The 27,722-nt window shown below is 41.2% G+C and overlaps 1 protein-coding gene across 1 annotated transcript; it reads right to left on the bottom strand.

Moving 5' to 3' along the window:
• Positions 1-141: 141 nt before the first annotated feature.
• crebrf (creb3 regulatory factor) lies at positions 142-27,607 on the bottom strand. The gene is made up of 10 exons (XM_029447782.1): positions 27,454-27,607; positions 18,836-19,075; positions 18,421-18,546; positions 15,783-15,958; positions 12,477-13,666; positions 12,140-12,337; positions 11,018-11,207; positions 10,735-10,808; positions 10,395-10,514; positions 142-10,118 (listed from the first exon to the last, which is right to left on the bottom strand). The coding sequence occupies exons 2-10, from the start codon at positions 18,842-18,844 to the stop codon at positions 10,000-10,002; spliced, it is 2,202 nt and encodes a 733-aa protein (XP_029303642.1). The 5' UTR covers positions 18,845-19,075; positions 27,454-27,607; the 3' UTR covers positions 142-9,999.
• Positions 27,608-27,722: the final 115 nt, after the last annotated feature.

Genomic DNA, 27,722 nt, shown 5'->3' with positions numbered 1-27,722 from the left:
CTGTGAGAGGGCTTTGTTTTTTGTTGATTTATACTATGAGAATTAAATTAAAGAATGTGTATAAATCAGTATGTGGACTTCAGTTAACCAAAACCCAAAATACACACAGTTTCATTAACACATAAAACACAAGAGTCAGGATGGTGTGCTAATGGTTTTATTATTTTGATATTTAAATCAATGAACATAATCAGACTATTGTGGTTACAAGCAGAGCTGTGGTATCAACTCCCGGCTGATACAACAGAGAAAGAATGATTTAAAAAATAAGAAAGAAAAAGAGAGAGGCACAATAACACAAGAGATTTAGGGCAGGAGTCTGCAGGATGTCAAGCAGCCAGAGACAAAAACTGTCAGAAGCTCTGAAACAGAATGAGTTGTTACAGTACAAACCAAAAAAACAAAAACATCTTTTACATTTCCATGACTGTGCATAAAGCCACCCACTGTGCCTCTAAAAATTAAAAGAAAAATACAATGTAAAACAAAAACAAAAAGTTAGATAAAACAAAAGTAAAAACTCAGCACGACACTTATTACACAACATAAATATAACAACTGTCAAGATATTGTATTTGAACAGGCATATATGTGAACTACAAATATAGACGTCATTGCTAAAGAGAGGATCAAGTTAGTTTCAGCAGGATACACTTTCTGCAAGTTTTGCTTCTTTATGAAATTGTAATCACCAAGAGATCTATTATAGAGCACTTAGCAATGAAGTACAGCCTTCCTACTGAGACTGGGGAGAGGAACACACACAGGACTAACTACAGAAAGATCCCATGCTGTTGATCTAGTCAAATAAGTTACCATACAAGACCAGAAGCATCATAACAATAGCATGTAGCTCTAGAGCTCATGATGACCAATACCTCCCACATCCTCTACATGTTTGGACTTGTATGGATTTCCTATAAAATCATCGTACTGTCTGTCTTTATTATCAAAATTGGAAAAGAAAGATACAGAACATATGCTTTCACATTTTCTGCTTATTAGACGTCTCTCGCTCCATTCATTTTGGCAAATCTGGAAGGAGATGTGAATCACTGCAGTGTTGGATGATGACATGTGAAGATATGGAAAGAAGGTTTTGTTTTTTATTATTATTGACGGTGGGTTGTTGTCGTTTGCTTCAATAAGATCAGTCTGCAGAAGAGGAAATGACTCCCGCCCCCCCCCCCCCCCCCCCCCCCCCCCACCTCCCCCGAAATAATTAATTGCAGGGGAGGTTGAGGGGTCTCTGCCCACCAGCCTTTAGTGGCCCCTGGCTAATCTAAGGAGCTCCCTGACGAGACAACTGCGAACCAAAGCCCTTCTGAAAAAAAGAAGCACCCAGAAGGGGGCGAAACATCTCTGGCGCAGTGATAAAGTTTTCCCAGAAAACTGATCAAATGTTCAAATTTCCCCACCAAAGTTAGAGAGAGCAGGCGAGCCGACTCGTAACCTGTGGAGCACTCGAACCTCGGTCCAAAGTCATGACAAAAGAAGAGTTGAGTCAAGGAGAGGTTCTCTTTGCTAACTCGATGAGTCTGGTTTAGGGCTCTACCGCCCCGTCTGATTGCTTCAAACCTTCAATAACAGAACTCTTTACGGGCTTCACAGACAGCGATTTCTCAAAGCCAAAATGAAACTGCATCTTAGGGCAGAAGATAATGTAAAGAAAGTATAAAGTCATAGTATACTGAAGGACAGGAAGGCTGTGACTGATGCCACTATGTGTGGTATTTTTATGCAATTATACCTATGAAAATATTCTGATGATTTAATGTAAGTTTTGTTGTAGGGGCAAATCTGGTGAAAGTCTCTGCGTCCACACAAACATTGAAGGAAATTATTAAATCTCTTGTTCATGAGTGAAACACAGACACAACAGGACTCCAGGAAGTCACTGCCCCGTGCCAAGAAAGAGTCCGGCATTATATACATTTTTGAACTGATTTATTATATTTCTAAAATCTCTTTCTACTGTCAAACTAAATTGTTTTGCAATCTGATCTATTCACTGATGCACTCTTTACTGCCTTATTAATGATTAATTATTGATCGTCTTTATGACCATTTAGGTCTCCCAGTTGCAGTAGCAGGGTCTTAGAAGAATCTCATTGATAGTATATAATGAGGTAATATATTATAAGTACATTTAATAATATTTGTATTTTAAAATACAAGAACATTAATTTCGTAATTATGATGTAGTTATACAGTTGTATAAAATGACATGGGAATGATGTAAAAAGGTCAGTTTCATTGTGACTTTGATTCACGTTGTGAACCTCATGTTAGGTCTGTGATTCTTAGTAAAGCCTCCTTCAGTGGAAAAGCTATAAAGTCTAGATTCAACAAATTGTCTCCTTACATGTTAATTTACAGGACAAAACAAATAAATATCAAAGAAATGGTACAAACACTGGGATCAGGGGGGGGAAAGGCAATAAAATATAATTTAGGAAAAAAACAAATTTCAAACATGCAACATTTGACAGAGTCAGAGCATAAATATCAAAGCAAAATATTAATGTAAAAAATAGGTTTAGACATAGAAGCAGGACAGCGGCCATATAAAGATACAACATTCATGATCCTTCTGGATCCTGACGCCAAGAGTCTCCCCCTGTGTTCCAAACAAAAGTCTAACAGGAAGTAGCACAACAGGAAAAGCTCCACCAGACACTCACGTCTGTCTGTATGATCCTGCCGAGGAAGACTAGTCTACATTCATCAGCAAAGCAGCAGCGTTATACCTCGCTATGTCAGCATACAGCAGTGCAGCAGTCAGAAACACAAGACTGACCAGTCATCGACAGAAGGAATAATATGGCTAAAACAGCTTTTTAACTCAGCCACGTTAGCACCCAGCCACTGACAGATTAGCACCACAGTGTACCTCCATGCTCAGTTTGTCGCTTCATTCACACCCTGCGACTCAGTGTCAACACTGGCTTCAAGGAGGGTCTGGCACTTCAAAATAGCAAAGTTAAGAAACGGAAAGTTCTTTTTTATGCATTTTTTTGTTTAGTTTTTCTCGAAAAAGGTCTCAAGAGGCAGCAACACGGTGCTCCATGTCAAAACCACAGAAGAAGAATGCATTGTAATTGACTAGGTAAAAAGCAGGCCCAAGTCTCCCTCTGCCTCAGACACAGTGGAAGTTTGCTCTTCTCTATTCGGACACACCAGCGGTGATAGCAGCAGCAGCCATTACAGAAAACACAATGATGTGGCATAGTGGGCAGAGAAAGAGTTAAGATCGGAACCAGGTTTCCCAAAACATTAAAGTAGTTTACACTTATGCTCAGTTATATTTTTAAAAGGGAATGCAGACATGACAAACAGCTTATCTGCTGATAAAGGCTGATTTTTATACAAAATGTTTTGATTTGGGGGTTAAAATTACATACTTCAAGTTTAGGTTTTGGGAAACCCAGCCCCTTGTTTCTGTAGGGATTTGTGTTCTAATATATTTGATAAAGGCACCTGGTTCAGCAGGCATCATATTCAAAAACCAAGTGCAAGGTGAGTAACACTATTGGTCTGTTGACTGTCGAAGGAAAAAAGGTGCAAAACAAATAGGGTGTGTGGTAATAACATACGGTTATCATGTCATGGACACCTTAAACCAAAAACTTAAGTCTCTTTGTGCTCATTCAATAGCAGCAAGTATGAAATCATTCGACTGAGTGCAGTGAGTGAACTTTGTGACGATGGAGAACTCCAGACGTCACTTCTCTCAGTGCTATGCGGGGACTCGGCATGCAGAAACATCATTCCCACTGTTGAGTACATTTCTGGATGTATCTTTACACAGGGAAACCTGTGGAGCAGTAAGCATACAACCTCTGAATATAAGGTGATTTTACAAGCAGCCCACATGGGTCCGAACAAGAAGCCAGACTCTGAGATCTGACATCACAGCCAGCGGGAGGTCGTTTTTAGTTTGTTTAAAAGAAAATGTATTGAGACAAATATATTTGGTAACGCTCATCTTACAGATCTGTAATTTCCTGATAACATCCTTAGAAGTTTCTTGGAAACAACTATGTTATGTATTTTCACTTCTAAACATGTTAGCAAGGAGTACATTTCATTTGGAGTCGTGTTTCAGGCCACTTGGTCAACATTAAGTCCAGTATTTACTCTCTTATAGCTCTGCTTTGGTCTCTACTAACTCCTGAGGGAAATGTCTGAATATGTAGCTGCTAAATGTCTGCTGTTTGGTGCTGAGCAGGTAGACCAGTAGGTTTTTAGAGCTTTACAGCTGGGGCTAGAAACTACGCTGATGAAACCAAAACAGTTTAGTTTTGAGCTCTAAAAACATGTTTTGCTGAAACTAGAATTGATTAATTATAATTGTATTAATAATTAGTAATGTCCCTATTACCAAATGGCATACTGTAGCTCTTTCAAGGAAACTAAAATAAACAAAAATTAAATAAAGCGTTACCAAATACTGGAGATCGTTGTTGAATACACAAGTTGAATAAATACCAACATGTTAACAACATTACAAGGAAATCCCACTTGCTTTTTAAGTCTACAAAACAAGTGTGCATTTATTGTCAATAAGTTGTACCTCTCAGATGGAATACAAATCCTCTGTGACTTTGGGCAGTGGTATCAAATCCAGGAGTCTGACTTTTACAAAATAAATAATAATGGTATGCTTAACAATAGCGATCATACAGCTCAAAAACACAGAAATCTCCATTCTGTTGTTGTTCAGAGTGAGAATCTTCCTCTGTTTGGTCCAACAGGGACAGTTCGAATCAATGAAAATGATCGGGGGGAGGGGGGGAAGTCTGTTGTGTTTGTGAGTAGATCTTAAATACAGATGCCATTTAAAATCTTTGATGATTTCCAGGATAATGAAAAGTAAACAGCACCATGTGAAATCAAATCCTTTGTGAGAGGAAAATGTTGTAGGTGGTGTATGTTTGAATACCAATCTGGAGAAACTTTGTGAATTCTTGTGACAAGTCTGTTGGCCTTTTTTTTCAGTTTGTGTAGAGAGCATTGCACTATATTGATTGACATTGATAATTCATAACACACACACACACACACACACACACACACACACACACACACACACACACACACACACACACAAAGTATTTTGTACAGAGTAAAGAATGGCGACAATAATTGGAATACATAAATATATTTTCTTTAGATTTTATATGTCATCACATATGTCAGATAGAAGAACGATATTACCCTGATTTGCTGAAGAAGAGCTTTATGGTTCCACTTAGCTTTCATTGGACAAGAGTAGCACACAGTTTAACACTATCAGCTTAATAGTTGACTGTATAGGATTAATGTAATCAGAAATAAAAATAATAAGGAATAGTTTTACTGGCGTGGATTTTCACTCATTTCCTTGACTGTTAAAATGCCACAGAGTCTCTTTGTTCGAATGTAAAGTTGCACAGCTTGCACCTATCATGTTAAATGTAAAAACCTGTGAGGACTCTTTCTTGAATCAGCCTCATGAGCGACTACAAAACACGCCAAGCAGTGGCACTTTAACCATTGCTGACCGACCGCCTGCCAGACCTGGGCAAAATTGTAGCTGAAAAAAATAGCTTCAAATATTGTCCCATAAGACACAACTGAGCACAAGTACTTCCAATTTCAATTCAAATTTGAAACCATTTTTCAAACATATCTAACCACGTCTGTTACTTCAGTCAAGGTTGTTGTGAGCCAATCAGGCTGAATGGTTTTGGTATTATTGTTGTTATTGTTGTTGTTGTTGTTGTTGTTGTTGTTGTTGTTGACTGTATATTAGCAGAACAATGTCATAAACCTCGGGCACACCCCTTGGCAACTGACATGTTCACCAACTTATTATTTTTGTTTGTGTGGAAGTGAAAAGTTCAAAAAGGCAATAAGTGTCCGGATTGAGTCTCCATTTGTAACTGGCTTGCCATACAGTACAGTGATATAGTAACTTCCCCTAAGGCGGCCCAGAACAACATCTTTCATACGGGCTCTTCCCGGCCGCCATAGGCTAAACCCCCTCCTCATTAAGTCACAAGTAGAAATCAGTTTACAAATGATAACAATATAGCTCTCTGGAGAAATGTGTCTACACTGTACATCACCCTGAAGAGGAAGCCAAAGCAGAATCAGTTTTTCCATAGGAAACCTCTACTGAAGGCAAATTAATCATGACACCAAGGGGTCAGCATCAGGATCAAAGTAGGGGCCCTAGAATCAAAACCCTCTTTTTTTTTTTAAGACCACAAACACACTATCCACACGGTTCCTGACCAGGAAATAGACCTATCCTGTCAAGAGACTGGGCTTCCCAAAGCCAAGCAATGATACACGCTCATACAACACTCATATCATTACATGGCTTCAGAAACATGTAGACCTAACCCTCGTCAGGACATACACCTATTCCCTGCTCATTTATAGACCTAGCCAAGTCAGGTAATAGACTTATCCTAGCAAGTAGTCATCAAGTACACTTGCAGCATTCACACTAGGCCTTTTAGCAGCAAATGGAAGAAAAAAATGCTTTTTCTTTTTCTTTTGTTTTTTTTGTTTTTTTCCTTTTTTGGACAAAGTGCTTTTGTTTTCAAACATATAAGATAGAGTATTCTATACATATATCTAACATTTAGAAGATACATTTTAACTTATAGTCTATTTACAAAAATGAATCACTACTAAGAAAATAGCTATGGACGGGAGAGCAAGTCATTAGGCTACAACTAAAACTAAGAAGTCAAATAAGAGTCGAGGATACTCATCATTCTAGTTTCATAAAAAAGCACCATTTCTCCCTTTTTAGACGGAACAGAAATCAGTAAAAAATATATATATGTAGCACTAGCTGTTATTCAATCACACGATACAGAAAGACCAAAGCTCTGCATCTCCATCATCAGACATCAGAGTTCATTCTGTGAAGGAGTACTTTCCCCTCAAACTAACCTGAATTTATCCCTGTGTATTATTTATTTGTATTCGCCCGCTAACAGAATGACTCTGATTGAATTTTTTAATTCCTGGGAATGGTGGCATTTCCTCTGAGGAGGCAGCAGGGAGCCAGCAGGGAGGCAAGCATACAGGCATCATGCATTTTCTAAAGGTAGGACATGCTGCCAATTTGTGGCCCGGATATTGTAACCCCCCGTCTGTTTTGGTGACGAAAGTTATTCTTTGCTGCTGTGAACGGTCAGGAAGGACGTGAGCTGAGGACCGTAGACAAGGCCAGGCAGATAAAATTGAGCAACGCGACCTCAAAAGGCAGCTGTGCCAATCCCAGGAAATGTAAAATCCAATCAATTTCATGGCCAAAGAGGGAATACGTGTGAAAATTTGAATGACAATGGACAATGCACAGTGCTGAATCCAGATCAATCTGGGACAGACTCAAATGGCTTTGGCTTTCTTACAGCGACTGCTTTAACATCTCCACACTGTTGTCCTGTGAGTTTCTCGCTCTCCTGGACAAGACCCTGTCCTGGCAAAGGACAGCATGTCCTCATTCTCTTTATTTATCATTCAAACTAGACCATTGCTCTGCTGCACGGCGTCTTGAATAATTCTCTGTACATCCCTCAACCAGCAAAGGAGACCAAAGGCGTCAATTGTCAGTTTATATATATATATCAAACTATCAGATCATCTAGCTGCTCTTTAAGATCGTTCTCCTCTTTTCCTCCACATCTCCTTCTTCCCACTCAACAAATACTTCCAAACAGGGAAGCTAACAGGCAGCTAAAGTACAAAAATATAACAAGAACTTTATTTTTTTTGGTTTTTGTGTTTTTTTCCCTCTAACTTTCTTGATGCAAGGATAGGCTTTTTAGAAATGTGTCATGCTTAAAAATTAATCAATTGTCATGAAAAGTGGCATTTCATCATTGATAGATATAGCATTAAGGTTTCTATATACAGTACTTTAAAACACAATTCAGTTAATATTTTGTTGATGAACTAAACCTCGTCTACGTACAGAAATCAAACAAGTGACAACAGGAACAAAACATTTTGGTTATTGTTGGTGACATTTTGTCAAAACAAAAACGTAACATAGCTTATCTACTAGCGCTCTTGGTTTCTGTCCTAGATAGCGCCATTAAAACAATTAGCATGTGGAGGGAGGAATCAGTTCAGGAATGAAGTGCCTGGTAAGCAACACATCTACTGGAGAAGCCCATAGATGGGGTTAATTTTCAGATAAAAAAAATGAATGAATGTTCCTTTTCTGTACAGAATTGGACCCAAGCTAATTTCACAGTTCTATGAAGTTCCCTGACCCTCCCACATTTCTTACATTCAATACGGCGTCAGGTAAGCTGTGCAAAACCTTACTTTAACTGGCTGGTCGCCATTTCGTTGCATGTGTCTTTGGTACAAAAAACAATCAAAATATAGTGTGCAAATATTTTTTGTAACTCTAAATGAAAATATCTGTTAACCCCCCCTCCCCCCCCCCCCCCCCCAATCCCTCAAAACAGAGTACCAAAAACCAAAAGTAATCCATTGCAGAGCTCTCCTATACACACACAGACTCTGTGGCATGACGCAACGAGAGCTTCCACTTATTTTTATGTACATTCAGAATATCTTTAGACAACTGAAATTTGACAAACTCCACAGTTGTCTCCCTCCTCGCACTCACTAACAATCGCCCTCAGTGTAAAGTAGTCCCCTCCTGGCTGGACCTCAGGGAGTTCTGACCAATCACCCTTTCTCGTTCAGTCCGTCTCACACACTCACTCAGACTACAGAAACACACACATACATACACAAGGCACAATGAATAGAACTCTGATCAAACACTAGTATGAACACACCAAACTGTTAGCCTGGTCATCTCTGTACAAAAAGGGGAGCCGGTGCACTGGGAGACTCTTTTATGTACAGTTTCCTAGAGGAGATGGATCACTATCATCATCATCATCCTCACCATCTTCCTCAGTCCGCTCCCATTCTGGCAAAATGTCCATTTCGCCCAGTCCAGTTATAGCCAGCACAAGGCCAAAAAGCACCAAACTACATGCACTTCCTCTCCACGTGGTCAACTACCTCCTGTTGTTTAAGTTAACGTAGTCAAAATGAGCCATTAAGCTTCGTCCTGCCTGCTGCGAACGTCAAGCCAGCAGGATGTCTAACGCTTAATTGTTAAAGTCAAATTTTAACTTTAAGCATCAACTGCTTTTTTGTTTCAAGCTAAATTTTGCTTAAAGTTAACTCCTACATTTTAACAACAGCAGACCTGATTGGCAAACAGGGGATGGCATGAACATATTTAGGCCTTCAATACAAAATAATTCCTGCCACCCCGAAAACGCCTCGGAGCAAGCTCCTTTTTCTTTTTTTTCTCTGCAGCTGTCTTGGCAACCAAAGCTGTTTTTACCAAAGTACTTTAATGAGTGGGTCAATTTAACATCCTGGAGTTAATATTTGTTGCCATGTAAGGTGAGCCTCTTAGAGGAAATGATAACTGGAACTTTTTCCAACCTTTGATGGTGTCTGACATGTAACAATTCTTCCTCTGTCATTACAACCTCAAACAATTTGTGTGAAAGTATTCCAGTGGTCTCACTCGTGTGACCGTCTCCGTGTCAGCCCTGCAAGCGGACCTCCGACAGATCCGACCCTACACAACACTATGTTAAACACATCTAAAAATCACCAGTGGATTTAGGTCGTGCCATCAGCTATACACCTAACCATCACTTTCTTTTAGAGGCGCTTTTCCCAACAGACACTTACGATGGGTTGGGAGACAATGACGCACTGACTCTGCGCAGTGTGCAGAGACAGTAAGCTAGGGTGTATGCCACACAGGTGCATGGCTGGAACAAGCACACATACATACACACACACAGGGAGTGGTATGTGTGTTTGTGTGACTAACAATGTGTATGTACTCTGGGTTGGAGGGGCATGCAGAGGGGAGATAGTTACAATGGGACAGCACGGTGGTAATATTTAGCACACTCCTCTCAGTGGACTAAGGTTTGTCTAGATTTTGGAGGTTGGGACTCGCAGTCCGACTAGTCCACCGGTGGGATCCCCGCGTCCCGTGTTCTCCAAGATCTTGTTGACGAAGTCTGAAGAATCCCCAGCAACAGGTGATGCCACTGCACGCATGAAGACACATTCAGAGATGTTAGACACGTTTCTTTTTCAGACAGGGCACTTTGTCCTTGTAAAAGGCATTAATTGTGTTTTTAAGACTGTTGGAGTGGACAGAGAAGTTAGAAGTCTTTCATTTCTGACAGCCATTCTTCTCGATGTTTAAATATCATAATGATACTCGTCATTTAAATTAAATTCATCTTTCACAAGGTACTGCCAATTGTGTCTGTTTATCTGTCAGCTGTAAATGACTCGGTCACCTCCTCTTTAATTCTCACCGAGCGTCTCCTGGATGAGATGATCCAGAGTGTCCGCCATGTTGGTCAGACGTGGAGTAGAGTCCTCCACTCGGGCAACGATCTCCTCCTTGATGGCATTGATCACAAACAGCAGCCGATCTACAGGAGGACACGTGATGGAGCACACAAACGGGAAGATACAAGAAGATAACACACTCAGGAACAGTCGGTGATAGTACCCTTATTTTGTCATTTTCAGATCAGAAGGTCAATTTTGAATGTGACAAAGCTTAAAAATGGATACAGGATTATTTAGAGCGTATCAAGGCATGTAAACAATGGATGCAGAGGTTGATGAAACGTGTCGTAAGCAACATACCGTATTCTGTGCTGAGTCCCCAGAGCTTCACCTTGTTTGCTTCATACTGGGCCTTCTTCTTTAAACGACAAGCTCTGCAACACATAACAGATGAGTGGAATTTACGAATGCATAACAGGAAAGCGCTCTTTTTAGCTAACAGTCGGCACCGGGAGACATGACACACCGCTCCCAAATCAACTATACTCTAAATTACACTCATGTTCTTAGCAATAAAACCTTTTAAAATTCCTAAACTGCAGAGGTCAGCATGATTGTGTCTGGACATGCGTGCATGCTTTACCTGGATGCCAGCTTGTTCTTCTCCTTGCGTGACCGTGGTCGTGCGGTCAGCGGCAGCTCACTAACGGGGGTCAAATCGCTGATCACCTTGTTCAGTTTGCGGAGCTCGGTGCCGATCTGCAGCAGCTTGCGTGGATTGGGAGTCAGGTCTTCCACGTCTGTGCGGCGAGACTTCTTCAGCATATACTTCCCTTCATGACAACCAATGAAAAGAAGGCATTAGAGACGACTCTCACATTCAACAGGCAAGAAACACACAAGTATGTTAGATGGCACCTATTCCAGTTACCAATAAATCGATATTATTGTTTATCAAGTTAAAAACATTTCAAAGCTTTTAGACATTTTCTTGCTGTCATAAGCAAACAGATTTTAAACTTTTAAAATGTTCTATTGAGTCACAGTTTGTGACACCAGCAGTGGATCTATAGCAGGTAAGTAATGATTAATGCCATCCTCTACATATGCAAACAAAATGCAGACGTGAATGCAAGAGCAATGCTTTGCATGCCTGTGCCGTTTATGTGAGAAATTAACCTTTTATTTGTTTAATATTTCCAATGTGATCACTTAGACTGTAGTATCACTGCAACATGCGGTGCACAGCTGTTGTTGTGGAAAATCTAACCCGGCACAGTCCCACTGAAAGTCTCTGTACGTGCAGCACTACAGTCTCCACTATAAAGCATACTATACATTTTAGTCTGTGATGAAATTAAATGTCAAAAATACAATACGCTTTCATTTGAACAATATGATAAAGCTTTTCATATATATATATATATATATATATATATATATATATATATATATATATATATATATATATATATATATATATATATATATGTGTATGTATGTATATGTGTGTGTGTATATATATATATATATATATATATATATATATATATATATATATATATATATATATATATATATATATATATATATATATATATACACACACACATATACATACATACACATATATATATATATGAGACTGTGCCGGGTTATGTATATATATATGTATATGTGTACACACACACACACACACACACACACACACACACACACACACACACACACACACACACACACACACACACACGTGTATGTTTACCATGGAGAGGCCCATTCTTCTGGTACAGGTTGCTAGGCAGCGTGTGTCTGTCCCACTCAGACGGCTTGAGCATACGTTCCTGTTTGGAGGGGGTGAGCTGCTCGCTGTACTCCCAGAAGTAGCGACGCTTGCCTCTCTTCCGGCTGGAGACTCCTGCTGTCAGACCTTTAATGTCGTCCATCAGCTCCATGTCACAGCCTGGAGAAAACAAGATGTCGGAATACGGAGGAAATCAGAGCAACAGAAAGACAGAGACAGAAAGATAATTACAAAAAGGAATAAATAATGACAAGCCAGTGATTAGTCACACGTTAAACAGAAGCATGAAGGTGGCTACCTGGCTCAGAGAAGGCGTCACTCATGTCGTCGTCCTTGTCAGCTTCGTAGTCTTCATCCTCCTCCTCCTCCTCCTCCTCCTCCTCCTCCTCATCATCCTCCTCCTCCTCCTCCTCCATCTCAGACAGCCCATGCTCGCTGCCGAAACCCTCATCGTGGTCTTCGTCATCTAGCTCAAGCCCATCGCCTTCCTCCTCCTCCGCCTCTTCCTCGTCTTCCTCCTCCTCCTCCTCTTCCTCGTCCTCTTCCAGCAGGGAGTGGGCTCTGCCGGCCAGTCTGCTGCGGGTCAGGAAGAGAGAGTAGTTGTGCTCTTCCTCCTTGCTCTTCTCAGTGGCCTCGGCAGTCAGAACACTGCCACTAGCCCCCGCCACACTATCTCCGCCACTGACCAGCTCCGAGGTGCTGCCCTCCAGGGCCTGGCTCGCCTCAGCCACTTGAGGCACGGTGGCAGACCAACCTACAGGTATCTCCCTCCTCCCTGCCCCCTCTGCACTCCTCTCGTAGCTCATCAGGCTGGGAGAGACACTGGCTGCAGCAGCAGGAATTACCACCAAGGTCGCGCTCATTGAAGTGCAGGCCTTCTCGTCTTGGGGCTGGGAGAGAGGTAGAGGTGGATCTGACCTCTCAATATCCATCTGGGAGGGCATGTGGAGCTGAGTTTTATGCACAGCACTCACACGTACTTTCGCCTTCCGCACAAAGTCAGTGCCGATAGAAGTTGGGGCTGCCATCTTGGTTCCTCGCCCCAGGTGCTTGGCTTGCGCTTGGCTGTGGTCCTTGGTGAGACTGAGGAGGCTCTGGGTCTTGGACATAGTCTCGGTGCTGGAGGGGACAGGTCTGGTGGCTTTTTGGGAGCTTTCAGGAAAGTCTGGGAGAAAGCTGCGGGAAGAACGTGAAGAGGATGTGGAGCTTGGAGAGCACCGTGCAGAACCGGGGCCAAATCCTTGGCCAGGGATCAGGGGTCTCTTACTGTAACAGGGAAGCTGGGACAGCGGAGGGGCATGCAGGGTCATATCAGCAGGGGGGTAGAGTGCCTCACACACAGGTTGCGAATCCTCGCTGTTGAGCTGAGCCAGGGTCGGGGTTTGACCAATCACTTCCTCATCCTGGTAGGGACTAGAGAAGTCATCTAATCCAAGGAAATCCACCTCTTTGGTGCCCCAGATGTCACAGCTGGCCAGCCGTGTGTATCTGCCAAGCACAGAAACATAAAGTTCTGTCAACAGTGAAAGCTTTCATTGTCTTGTCATTTAATATAACCTTTAAAATATAACTATTTGCATTTCTTTGGTCTAAATATGAAGAAAATCAACCTGAATATGCAAAATTAATCATATCGTATTTGAGAGATTAATCAATAAAGGAATTAGTCGTTTGTTGCAGTCCTAAATCTAAACATATCTTCTGCACTATTTACAACTGCAACGGCACTGGGTTTGGGAAAAGTACAAGTTTTTTTGTCTGAATGATGCACCTGTGCTTCAATTCATACCGCCTAGAGTGAACTGTCGTTTTTTTGCTTTGCGTTCAGTCTATCGTTTTAAGTGTTGAGGACAGAGGACATCCAGTAGTTTCAGTTTTGACACACAGACAACTTCATTTCTTTCTGAAGCTCGCCATATGAAGACGCTTTTGGTAAAGCCACAGTAAGGAGCAAAGGTATCTCAGAGCTCACACACAGAATATGACTTCTGCCTACCCAGAAACACACCGCATTAGACATTAGCAGAGTGGACCTAATCTGAGGTCGGAAGAGAATGACTCACTCCTAACCCAAAAGGATAGAGCACTTTCCTCAACTTTCAATCAACCCTCTTCGCAGCAGTTTCCCCCAGTCCTGCAATAGCCAGCTGCACAATTCCACCTCGGTAATATTCTGCATTAGACTTTAGAAATGGTTGTCTGACACTCTGCATCAGAGGAAAGAGTACACAAACTATTTTGAAAGCAAAGCATCAGGATATCTGCAGGACAGACGGAGCATCACCTGAGATCTCGGGAGACTGCGGCAGCCAGCTGCTCTGTTGTTTACTGGCCTCTTAAACCCCTCCCTGCCTTCCAGCAAAAACGCTACTCACTTCAAATCATCCTCCGTCTGTGTCAGACCAAGATGACCTGCCTTGACGATTAACGGTCCGTGAGGGTGAAATCTATTGCTATAAAAACATTTAGGTCCCTGTCCTATTGCACAAGGTTTGAAGACTAACTTCTCATCTGCTTTGAAAATCAGACACCCTGAGCCCACATGAAGGGAATCACTGAGTACAACCTCCTCTATGCCAGAAACGTCTTTATGGACCTCAGTCAACAACTCTTATGATGAATTAAACATTCCATCAAGCAACTAGAATTACCGCCTTGCTGTTGTCTGCATCCACCAACCAATCAAGTTGCAGTTTACATCGCTTTCTGTCCAAAATGTCATCACTGACATCATTTTATCCTATTAGACACGGTCATCATTAACACATGAATTCTTTATTTAAGGCCAAAAACATGTTTGTGGTGTGTGGGGTCACAGTGACATTGATCTTGGACCACCACATTCTAATAAGTTACTTGAGTATTTGGACAATAATGGAGCTCTACGGCCCAGTGAAATAAGTTATATCGGGCTTTGGATACACGACACAAAGCTCGTCAGTGGGATTCATTAACGGTTGGTTTTAGTCTTTTTGTGGGATTTGCTTAAAATAAGAAAAGAAAATCTATGTGTCAACAAAATCACTTAAATGTCTCTTAGAAACAATCGCAACAAAAACAAAGATGCTTCTTTTAATAGTACAAGCGTCACAACCAACTAGTTACAAGCAGTATATTGTAGGCGTCTCCTGGAAGAGATTTTGTTTTTCAGCCGATTCGTTCTCACAGCCAGTAATTTGCTGCCAATTAAATCTGGAGTGCGGGAGTGCTTTTGTCTCCCCCCTCTGGCAGTGAGAGTAATGACCATATGGGAGAAAAGTTTCTGGAGTGGATGCTCAAGATATAAAAGAAAAAGAAAAAAGAAAAAGAAACTCATCCAGAGGAAGGATTAAAGCAAAAAAGAAACTCCACAGTAAGACTTGAAGAGTGCTCCTGGGGGCGAGGGAGATGCGAGTAGCTCACCTGCAGGCATACGTGCGCTACGTGAGAGCTTTCCCTGGCGATGATACGCCTAATCATTGTGTGACCTCATTTGGCAAAAGCTTGAACTTAATGGACTTATATGTAAAAGTCCCTCACTCCAGCTTGAATGTTATGCACAATTATTGGCAATTTAAGCTACCTTCAACTTCAGCCACAGCACATTAATAAATAAATACAGTACCTGGTAAGGTCCTCCCAGTAGGAGTCCCACTGTTCGAACGCGGAGCTGCTATGGACCGTCTCACTCTCGCTCATACCCATGAGTTGATCCACACAGCTCTCCGTCTCCTTGCCTCCATCCCCGACTCCCACAATGCTGTCCCCTAAGGGGCTCTGCCGGTGGGTAATGTCTCTGTCCTGGAGAGAGGGGGGGGAAACACGGAGGTGAGTCAAGTCAAGTGGTGGGTTAGAAAGAGAATCTATTTCTATTCTATTTGTTTTACTTTCATGCTGTTCGAATATATTCAAAGGATGTTGTTAACTTGCACCAAGGCATTTAAATCACAAACCAAGAACTTCAACTTCAACCTCCAAATATAGTTTTTACTCACCAGTAACTGACATTATGGTTTATCCTAATAACATGCTAAATGTTCAGGAGGTTTTTTTAACCACAGATAAAAAAGTATGTTAAAACTGCAGTTTCAGCTTTATAATGTTGTTCTCATTATATTGTCATAAGGACATTTTCGCAGAGATAATTGCACTACGAATTCATATGTCTAGTAGATGAATGTCTAGGAAGTTGAAGTGTGACGACATTTCTCATTCTGTCAGAAGCGTTTGGCTTTGACTATGATGAGGCAAATCCCACTAGTGGTGCGGGTCTGCTGGTTGTCACTATCAGATCGGTCTTTACAGGAGAGATAGAAGATATCATAACTAAATATTTTACACGTAGCAAAAGAGTTTAAAGAAGCCACATCTGTTCCACAAAACTAACTGGAAGGTTGAAGATAATTGACACTTCATATTACACTACATCACATTAACGTGTTACTATGGTGCAAGGATTTGAGAGAGCGCGTTGGTGAATCACTATTGTTTAGTCTACAGCAGACAGTGAATTGAGGTAGACACCTGCGGCTGACAGCGTGAGTGGTGACAGGTGAGCGGTCTCACATCACCCACCTGTGAGTCTGGTAAATGTCACATGGATGATAAACAATTAGGCACGAGCCTCTCTGGTTTAAATGCCACGCTGGCCGCATGCACTTACGGTTTTCCAATGGAATTTTAATTCATACAATTTTCACTACTAGTATTACTATGACTAAAAAACTGTGAAAAAGGTGAGGGGATCAAAAGTACTTGTGAATGAGTATGAGTGAAAGAGTAAAAAAGACACAGGGACCATCCATTCTATTTTACCCTCAAAATGTTCAATAGTTGTTTGCTGTGAAGAAGACCCATTATCGTCCCTGCAGACATTTTGACTTGTCATTGTGAAAACACAGGTTTTACAAATAACATTAACAATGGCTTCATGCTATTAAGATGTCCCAGTAAACCAACATGTCTTCTATTGTTGAGTCAAACCTAATTGCTTTCCTGTTTGTATTTAAATGTTGCAAATTGCATCATTTCTTTTCGTAGTCCTTTATGAAATCTAATGAACAAAAACAAAACATCACTGTGTCTCTGTGTCACTTACTGTTGTTTGAATTCTCTCTGGTGTGAGTTGGGAGCTTGTGCGCTGAGTAACTTGTAACTTAATCGTGTTTTTTGATACGGGTGGGGTTACTCGTGCTGACCCGTGACTAACTGTGACCACTCGAGCCGCTCTTACAAGTTGCGAGTGTTTTTCCCCTGCACAGAATGGCAAGGTAAAAGAAGCTGTTTATCTTAATGAGGTGTTGGAGGTGTGCTGAATCTCACAAACCACATTAAGAGTCTGCAGCTCTTCATCTAACTGTGGAAGTTCCCTGCTTGTACTATTCCTCTTTAAAAATAATGACTGCTTACCAAATACCTCAGAATATGTCCTCATCTTGTGCACAACCTGTTTTCAACTCAACTTTATTGTGACTTGTTGGCACCAGCAGGACTGATAGGAATGAGTAAACAGTAAAATAATGCTGACTGACTGTACGAACAGGAACGTAGAAGTGAATCTAAACTCCCAATCACAGAGATTCGAGTTAGACGTAATACAATTACTGAAAAAGTATCTGAATGCTCCGCTATATGTGTCACATGGCTGCATCTTAACAATCGGTGTGTCTTTCTATATGCCAATACCAGCCAGCTGCGTTCAGGAGATTAGTTTGTAGCCAAGCTAAATAGTTTTTTGTTTTTTTTTATTCTTTGGCTCTGCACTAAAATAAAAACAAAAGCCCGGGCTGAAATCAGCTACAGCTCAGCTAAGACAACAGATAGCTGCAACTAAACAGTCAATAAGGCCAATCAGTGTTTTTGATGTAGGATGAAGTATGAGAAGCTTTTTGTACATTTTACACACAAAGCTTTTATTAGAGGAATCCCTGAAAGCAATATCAGAAATTCACAACAGTGGACATGCCTACGTATTTGCTTCCAGTAGAATAAAGGAGATTTAAAGAAAAACTTGAATGTTGACTGTTGATCTCTAAACTTGGATCCTTCATTCGGATGCAGCTCAGTGACAGTGCAGCGTGAGAAGCTGTGACTGATCTGAATGGACTCATGCTCAAAGGATGATTAGCAAAGTATGATGCCTTCAGGGCCTTGGTGAGAGAGAGCTATTAACTGTGCCTACGCTTTTACATTAGTCCGATCATTCTTTGTGTTGACTGATTTTGTGTGTGTGTGTGTGTGTGTGTGTGTGTACACCCACTCACCAATTCATACATGAAATCTGGGTCAGAGTTGGTAGCGAGCAGGTCAGTGCTGGTGAGGGCCTGGTCAGCAAAAGAGTAGTTCTGAAAGGCGTCGGCAAAGGGAGGCTCCATCCCAATGATGCTGGGCTGCAACACAACAGAAATAATTTAATGAATAAACACTGAAGTGAACAAACAATAGTAGAAGCCATCATCACCAAAAACTAAATCTGATAAACCGAGTTCTACCTTTGTTTTCCTTCCTCTTATCACTGTTATTATGTGTTGCACTGCATTAACTGAGTATCATTCATCATAGCACCTACTTGTTGTATTTTTTTTAGATATAAATCAATTATTTTTTCACGCTTTTTCCTAACCCTGTCAACCCTTGTCAGTGACGGTACAGTTTCCCTCCCTCTTTGGCCCTTCTTACCAGAGGCATTATCAGGAAAAGCTTAGAGCTCCAGCTGGGTGGATCACTGGGGCCTTCTGTCCAGTCCCAGTGGTCCGAAGTTGTCAGATCAGCACAAAGAATTACTGCTAAAAGAGAAGATCTGGTGGATACAGCCTGTAAGGCTGGGGGGGTGGGGGGAGGGGAGATGGGGGTGTCAGTATTTGGGCTCTGCCTCGTCTGGTCTCTTCAGATCTGCTGTGGTTCTCTGTATGCTTTGATCTGTGGTAAAAACAGAGAAAGTGCACAGAGCAGACGTATAAGAATCAAAAGAGGCGGAAACAAATACACCAGCAACATGCAGGTACACTTCAACCACAGCTGCTGAGTTTCTTTCTTTCTTTCGCACCAAACTGCGAAAGGCATACAGACTTTAACTGGCTATATCCGTGTGTGGATTTATCCCACCCTCAGTATCTCCGCCTGGCGCCTGGCGAAGCTGAAAACAAGCCTAACTTAGTCCATCGCTGGCCGCATGTTGGCCTTTGTTGTGGCTCAAAAATTGACATCCATAGAAAAGTTTGGTGTCATTTTGATCCAGAGTATGTGCAGATGAATTCTATACCCGACATGTTATGATCCACTAAAGTTGATCACGATACGAGAATAAATCTGTTTTAGTTATTTTTGCCGCCATCTTGACTGTAAGGGACAATTGAGCGAGATTCAATTCTTCTTTGCTTGTCAGGAAAGAGGAAGACACACCTGGCAGAGATCTGCACTCCACTAAGTTCACTTTTATAGTTTAAAAAGTTATTTAAAGTGACAGTCATGTTGCCTCTCTGAAATGCAATGTGAGAGCTTTTGATACCAGAACTGAAAGTAAATGGCAGCAACATCTCAGACAATCAGTTTGTTTCCTTTGTGGTTTGCAGATATCGAAGTAGACATCTAGTCTTTGTCCTACATGATTGTGGAAAATATCATTACCCATTTTCAATTGTGAGGCCGTTGTTATGGTTTGGCCAGTCAAGAATTAGTAATGGGGGGATTTACATGCACATCGTGGTGAAAAGCAGGAGCGACAGGAAAAGGTGTTGGCTTGGTTGCAAAAATAAGATGTAGGAGCTAACAGGCTAACAATAGCGCTTTGTTGTTGAGGTTGAGCATTATAAACCTTTTCATTAAGACTTATATGACACTATTGATATTATTTATTATCAATGACATTCCATTAACTGCCCGCCATGCAGCACCCCTCCCTCTGCAGTGTTTCCCCTAGATTTACTGCCTTGGACGGTAACCCTAACCCTAACCCTTTTGCGACGGAGGGTTTCTATTTAGTTCTCCCCTCTCCTTTCTTCCGCTCTGTAGGTGTGTGCGTACGTGTGTGTGTGTGTGTGTGTGTGTGTGTGTCAGCTGCGAAGCCACGCCCTTCGCAAAACGGAGCGAAGGAGTGAACGTGAATGCGCAAAGTAGACAGTACAAACTGAAACGTGCACATAAATTAGATCGATGGCATAAGCGTTTAGTTTATTTAATAAAAGAGCACCTGTCAGCGCCCTGCCAAGACAATGGTAGGGGAAACACTGCTCTGATGCTTGTGTTATCGTGTAGCTGCACAAACGGGCTATATTTCAGGGGTTCATCCTCTCTTAAAGTGGACAGACACTGAAGAGGTTCACTATCACAGGTCAAAAAAGAAATGGGAAGTGGATTTCAGTTACTCGGTCGCTTATGGACTGCATATGCTAACAGGTCACTTTAGTAGAAATGTGAATGAAACTGAAACTAGGTGGAATTCCCCTTTAAATACTTTTCTCCACATAAAAGTCCTACTCAACAAAACAGGCCTTTGTTTGTCACATTAAGCTTCTGTATCTTTAAAAGGAACACATCAAGGGTAAACAGTCCCAGTGCTTCTAAAAATGCAGAACTGTTGCCTCCAGGACCCCCTCCCCCTCTCCCCATCCCCCCTCTCCCCTCCCTGTTTACAGATAACTGCTGGATGGGAGGCTGGGCCTCGTGTCTCCATCTCTAGAGCTGGACCTAAAGTCAACACAGCACTGGTCCTCGCTCGTCTATCGTAAGCTCAGCTTTCCTCCTCGGTCCAGCTTCTCCACTTCTGTGTTCACAGACTTAAGACCTGGATATACTGATGTTCTTAGGCCTGTATGATGAAGCAATACTAGTGGGTTAGACAGCCATCTTGGGCTTGGCAAAGGGACTTGCTCACTTTAAACCACGGTAGATCATAGGGGTTGGGTAAAAATCTATACTGCACAGTTTAGCAATAATTCATGTGACAATATTGTATCGATACACGGACGCCAAGTACCGTTTGTAGCAAACAAAGAGTGTGGAAAAGGCTTTGACAGGTCACTACTTAATGAGGCAGGCACCAGAAATCCCCTGCGTCATGAAGCAGACAGCCTTCCTTCTCGGTCACTGATCACCTGTTGTGCGAGTAGATGACAGAAAGTAATTAGACTTTGGACTGTTCATTAAAGTGTAATAGAAACTATTAAGTGGTTGTGTTATTAATTAATCTGATTATTTCTTTATCAATTAATCATCAAGTCTACAAAATGTCAGAAAATATAAAAAATGTTTCCCAGAGACCAAGTGTTGTCTTGTTATTCCCAACCAACAGTCCCAAACACAAAGATATTTAGTTTACAATGATATGAAACAAATATTTACAATTATAATGGTATAACTAATTGATTTATCGACTAATGGTTTCAGGTCTAACATAAGAAAGCGTGTTGTTAATACTGTTCATGTTGCATAGTCTGGTATTAATGAATCTGTAAACATTTGTCTGGATTTACTCTTCCTCGTCTCTTTGTCCAATCAACATACCGAACCAGCAAGTCCATTAGCGAAGCATACAGGAGCTCTCCGTCTACCCGGTAGCTGCCGGAAGTTATTGAGAAAATAAGCTTCTGAGAAATTTGGTGTGCACCAGAATTTCTGAACCAAACTGCCTCCCGACATTCGCTAAGAGAGCATCTGATTTGTTCCACTTCAAGCTTACCCATAACTTAGTTTTCAGTTACTTCCACTCTCCCCTAATTCTCTGTTTGTTTGTCATTCTTTCACTTTCCTGCACGCCCTACCGACTGCAACGCATAGACTGATCTGTGGGCCCTTTGCTGCTTTTGCATAGAAAATAAATGAGAATCTGCATGGAAACATGACCCCTGCAGTGAACAGCTGACATACGATCGTACACCAATCCCACTCCTCCGAAGGCCAAAGGGACGACATCATTTCCTCTCATTGGTTGCTGACTGACTCAAATTAACTTCTCAGCCCTGAGCTCTGTCCCCATATGTGTGCACACACACACTTTGCATAGACAGGAAGTGCCAGAAAACACGTCGGTACAGGAAGAGTACAAGATCGATTGTAAAAGCAACACAAAACACCAGAGCACATGCAAGCACACAACTCTATGCATGCACATAAATATGCATGTACACACATACTCTCTTAATGACCAACAGTATATTTGGAAGCTCAGCCTCTGAAATACAAAATGTGATCATTATCATTATCTTTCCATTTGCCCTCCCTTTCAGAGCAGCTGTGTCTGCTGTTGCTTGCAGAAGCAGAATGAGAAAACATATGGCCTGAACACAACAGTAACGCCAGCATTGACCCAGACTCTTTGCTATCGCAGAGCGAAACAGAAAGCCTGTGTGTACAAACATGCAGAAAACAAGTCACAACGCTCCTCACCTCTCCAGGCAAAGCTGCATTGAATATTTTCCAGCAGCAGTAGAATTTAATATAATCCAACTCACTGCTTAGTAGCCGACACGGGCTGTGATGTAGAGCCGGATATTTATGACCAAGCCTGACAGGCCCAAAAAGACTGGAGCTGAATGTCTCTCTCAGTCTTTGGTCAGACTTAGTTTGGTGAGGAAGTGCCAGCATTAGAGGTTTGCTTTGGCTCTTATACTTCAGGGATTTCACTTGGTTTAGGGTCACTACAGTCTAACTTGTTGACTTAGGTCAGGTTAGAGCTGCAACGATAAGCAGACTATTCGATAGTAGTCGATCGACTGAAAAGAATATGCCCACTATTTTGATGATCGTTAAAGTAATCTTTCATGCAAAAATGGCTTAAAATGCTGTTTTTCAGCCTCTCAAATATGGAGATTTCCTGATTTTCTCTGTTAAATATCATATTAAACCTGGAAGAAACCTAGAAAATAATCAGCAGATGAATCCATAATGAATATAATCATTAGTTGCTGGTTAGGGTTCAGAATTTCAGATTTTATCCAGGCCTCATTTTTTGGACTTTAAAAAAGGTTTTATTTTTTTCCGTTTCATGGCTTTGACAAAGGGAAAATGGTATCCACACAGAGTAATGTTCACTAAAGAAATACACGTAAGCTGGAGAAGACAGAAGTTGCTCAAAAGACTTTTTGCAGCATCATGTTTACATCTTAGAAGAGCCCGTCGGATAGACAATTCAATCCAGCCCAGGTAACAAAACACTACCCTCACTCTCAGTAATGTCATTGACTTTTGATTATGCTGTTATGATGCACTATGTCTGCATCACTCTCTCAAAATGTGCTTATGTTCTTTATAGGATCCCTTGACAGCTAACTTTGACATATGGGGTCATAATGCAATCTCTCTACAAATGTACGGTCGGCTGTGTCACCGGACAACAGCTCTGGCTTCTTTGCAGCATCAGCTGGGGTCTCAATATTATCCGACAGATAAAATTAAATGTATTTCGCCCTGCTTATATGAAGTGGATTAATACATTAATCAAGTGGATGCGATGTTGACAATCATATACGTTTTACAATTCGATATTTGTCATTTATCGAGTAAAAATGCCCAAACTTTGCTGGTGGTAAAAGATGTGACGCTTCATATTGTTATAGATCTGTTTTCTTTTGGCATTTTGCTATGCGAGTATTTTAAGAAATAATTAAATCAATAGATCAACCCGTTATGAAAGTAATGATTGGTGGGATACCTACCTTAATGAAGACGCATGCTTGGAAAACACCATTCCTGAGTAACCATTATTATTACTACATCATAAACAAACAGATCTGCTAAAAAATAAATAAATAAAATATTCATATATGCAACAATCAACTACTTTATGTTCCCTTCCCTCCATGTTACTTCAGGTCGAAACAAAAAGAGGAGTGTAGTGGTGACTGTGCTCAAAGATATCTGTGCTCCACTATCATGCAAACAGCTCACATTTTCCACCTCACAATATTGGACGTGATCCAAGTAGGCCAATCAGCAGTCTTATCTGGAATGAGTTACCTACTGATACCAGTCAGCCCGATTCCTTACCAGATACAAAGCAGGAGACAAATTGCTAAATGTGAAAGAAGCCATTGATCAGGAGTCCTAAATGTGTGTGTACAGAGTGGCAGACTCGCAGAACATGCGTCTGCCAGAACAGCCATTTGTGCTTCAAGGTTGGAGCTTTTAAGGATTCATTTTTGTTTTTGATTATATGATTAGCATAAGCAGGCAGGGGACAGTAGGGCTGGTTGAATATATTGACTACGTATCGATCGCGTATCGACTTTAAATGGGTTTATGGTTAGAGGTCATGGCTAGAGAGAGCAGCCCACTCAGTCAACAAGATGCACTACGAGTGCAAATTCTTTCTTCAGGTCACTGAGGAGCCATTGCACCAAAGTCCTGCAGCTCTTAAGACAGCGAATCATTGATTATATATGTGGCTATTCAGGGTACATTCAGGTGGGACATTAAAAAACACATGCTAAACAAAATTTGATGGGTAAATGAATTGTGTTGTCTTACTTATAAATGTTTTTGATAATCGATTACCTCAATTTGACTAAATTATACAGGTCAGACCCAAGAATAACCTTCATATAGATAGAATCGATAGAATAGAATTAAACCCTTGTTTTAATGGTCACACATGCAGAGCACACAGTGAAATTTGTTCTCTGCTTTTAACCCATCCTAGTACCAGGAGTCTAGTACTAGGAGCAGTGGGCAGCTAATGTACAGTGCCCGGGGAGCAATGGGAGTGAGGGGGGAAGGGGGATGTCCGGTGCCTTGCTCAAGGGCACCACGGCAGGGCAGGAGGTGAACTGGGACCTCTCCAAGTAGCAGTCACACTCCATTTTTTTAGGTCTGGACAGTGACTTGAACCAGCAACCCTACGGCTCACAGTGAAAGCCTCTACTGACTTGAGCCACTGCCGGACATATAGTTCAGCATTTGAGAAACAATCATCAACTATATGTATTATTTGCTTCAGATTTCCAGTTCTAGTCTACAGCAGCTCTGTAACCCAACTACAGGAGGATTACTGTAACAGGACATTGAACCATTGCAATGGAGCGCGCAGAAGGGAAAAAGTGTGGAGGGAAATTAAAGTTGGACAGACCTTTATCACAGCAGACATTTTGACATGTGTAACTAATTGGTAATTGGCCATTGGTAATTGTGACAATGCATTGCAATAATTTCTTTAACTAAGCCATCATTATCTTTTTTCGCCCCACCTGTGCTTTTCCTGCGCTGACTAAATGTGAACAAGGTCAATTAATCTCATTAATTTAGAAACAACACAGAGTACAATCAAGTTAAAGTACAAGAAAAACTTTACTGGGGATGCTTATCAGCACATCAGTCAAATCTAAATGACAGAAGTCTATGAAGACGTCCATCTTGATTTCAAATCCACTGTCAATATAGCAGGAGAGCCTTGTGTGAAACACAGTTTTTACTTTCACTTTTCATGTGAATGAGAAGAATTTGCAAAAAAGTTCCATGATCTTGATTATATTATATTAATAAAATTTGACATGGCTCCTTTTGTTATCTGTCAGTTTGGGATCCTCTGCTGTAACCACACAAGCACATGGTTGCAAATGAATTATGATAATAACAAATAAATTAAACAGGATAAAAAATAAAAATAAAAACATACTTTGAAATTCATGCATGTGATGATTTGACATATGTATTGTAACAGTCCATGTTCATGGTATAAAATGTTTTTCTTTATCCTGTACTATTACAAAAGCAATAGTAATGGATGATCAGCTATAGTAAAAACACTGCAACTGCTGAGCTTTGCAGTTTTCCAAATCCGTGTTTAAACAACCACAATGCCAGGAGAAAAAACTACACAAGTAGGTATGAAACAGTAGTATGAATTAGAATATAAAATATTTTAAAATCTCCTAAAAAAACACACACCTCTTTATGCTGGATTGATAATTTTTTTCTAAAGCACAGTCTGACAGCACAAACGACTACATCTCAACATCATCATAATCACTATCTATCTATCTATCTATCTATCTATCTATCTATCTATCTATCTATGACAAATGACCCATTATAAACACCAATAAAGGCATAAACGTTACCAGTATATCCACAGGCATCACAGTTCCTCAGCAAAGCAAAACAAACCTCAAGCTAACCCATTGCGCCAACACCCACGTAATCCTTCATCCCTATTGGTCGAGCGGAGATGACAGCCCGCCTCCAGGCGTGTCTGAATGGCGGCAAAGACTGCCAATCACCGCATAATAATCAGCTCGTTACAATCTAGGTTGAGGCAGAAGATAAACAAGTTGAAGGCCTACATGCCCGTGGCCTACATTGATATATTTAAAAGATATCTAAAGTAAAATCTACAACCTACCACATAACCTGAACACACAACAAGATTGTACGTCATTCCGTGACATTTGTTAGTATATATATACTTAACAAAAAACACCAAATCAAACATGTATCTACCGATGTCGGTTGATAAGACTATACAGCAGGTTGTTTAGGTGAAAGAGCAAACTAATATATCGTCCCACAAAAATAGTTGAGGTATCTCCAATGGGGAAACATAATTATTCGGGTGTATTATTTGACTTCCATCCCATGGAAATTTCTAGTTGGGTCGAGCGTTTCTTTCCAGCAGCAGTGGATGTGTCTTGTGTTGGGGGGCGTGTACCTACGGAGAGCTCGGGCTGCCTGCAAAAAGTCACTCGGTTGGGCTTTTTACCCTAAAACACAGTTGAATTATGTTCTTCTAAATATGTCAATAATACGTTAAATACATATTTGAAGAGGTGTAACACGCTTCGTAGGCCTATAGTTTAAAATAAGAGTATAATCTTTCTCTAAAAGTGCAGGTTTTTAACCATACTGACCCAGAAGTCAGACATGTAACGCTACTTCTGAACAAACTGACAAATGAATTATACAAAGACATAATAAACAAACCATTATTTTTGGCCAGGTTTAGTGCTAAAGGACACTTGACAGTGACTGAAATGCTCATCGGGAAGCATCGTTAGCTGCATTTCTGCAGGTAAACACTTCCTGCTAAAGCTCGATAAACTGCAATGCACAATGAGAGACACGTTAAGCGTACTGCTTGCCCCCCAAACTGTGTTTTTTGATGCAGAACCGACAAATATTGCTTCCCTTTCACCCGCAGCTCACACTCAGTATGGCCTCCGTCCGCCCGCCCCCTTCCTCATCCCAGCTGCAGCCCGATACACAACAACAAGCTGCCGTTAGCTCCAAAGCTAATCCTACGTCGCAGAGAAAACACATTTCTGCTGTGCAAACTTCCCCGGAAACAGGTGAATAACGGTCCTACTCACTTTAGGACGCCCACGCATACATCTTGCTTCGTGTCGGACCTCGCGTATGTTCCCCTGTTGGAGATAATAAGGTCCTCTTTTCAATGGAGTCCACACGCTGTTACAATTCTCTCTCGGGTTTGTTTTGTTTTTCTTCTTCCTGACGGGTTCCTGGAAAGCGCGTGACTACCCAATCACGTGGTGCGGTGCTGGGCTAATGAGAGCAGAGCTCGAGACTGGGTGAAAACGTTTGTGCAACATTTCACCATTTTCATTATACTGTAATAGAA

This window comes from Cottoperca gobio, chromosome 14 (assembly GCF_900634415.1).
Source record: "Cottoperca gobio chromosome 14, fCotGob3.1, whole genome shotgun sequence".
Classification (NCBI taxonomy): Eukaryota; Metazoa; Chordata; class Actinopteri; order Perciformes; family Bovichtidae; genus Cottoperca; species Cottoperca gobio.
The sequence above is the reverse complement of the archived record's forward strand: the minus strand, read 5'-3'. Positions and strand labels throughout refer to the sequence as shown.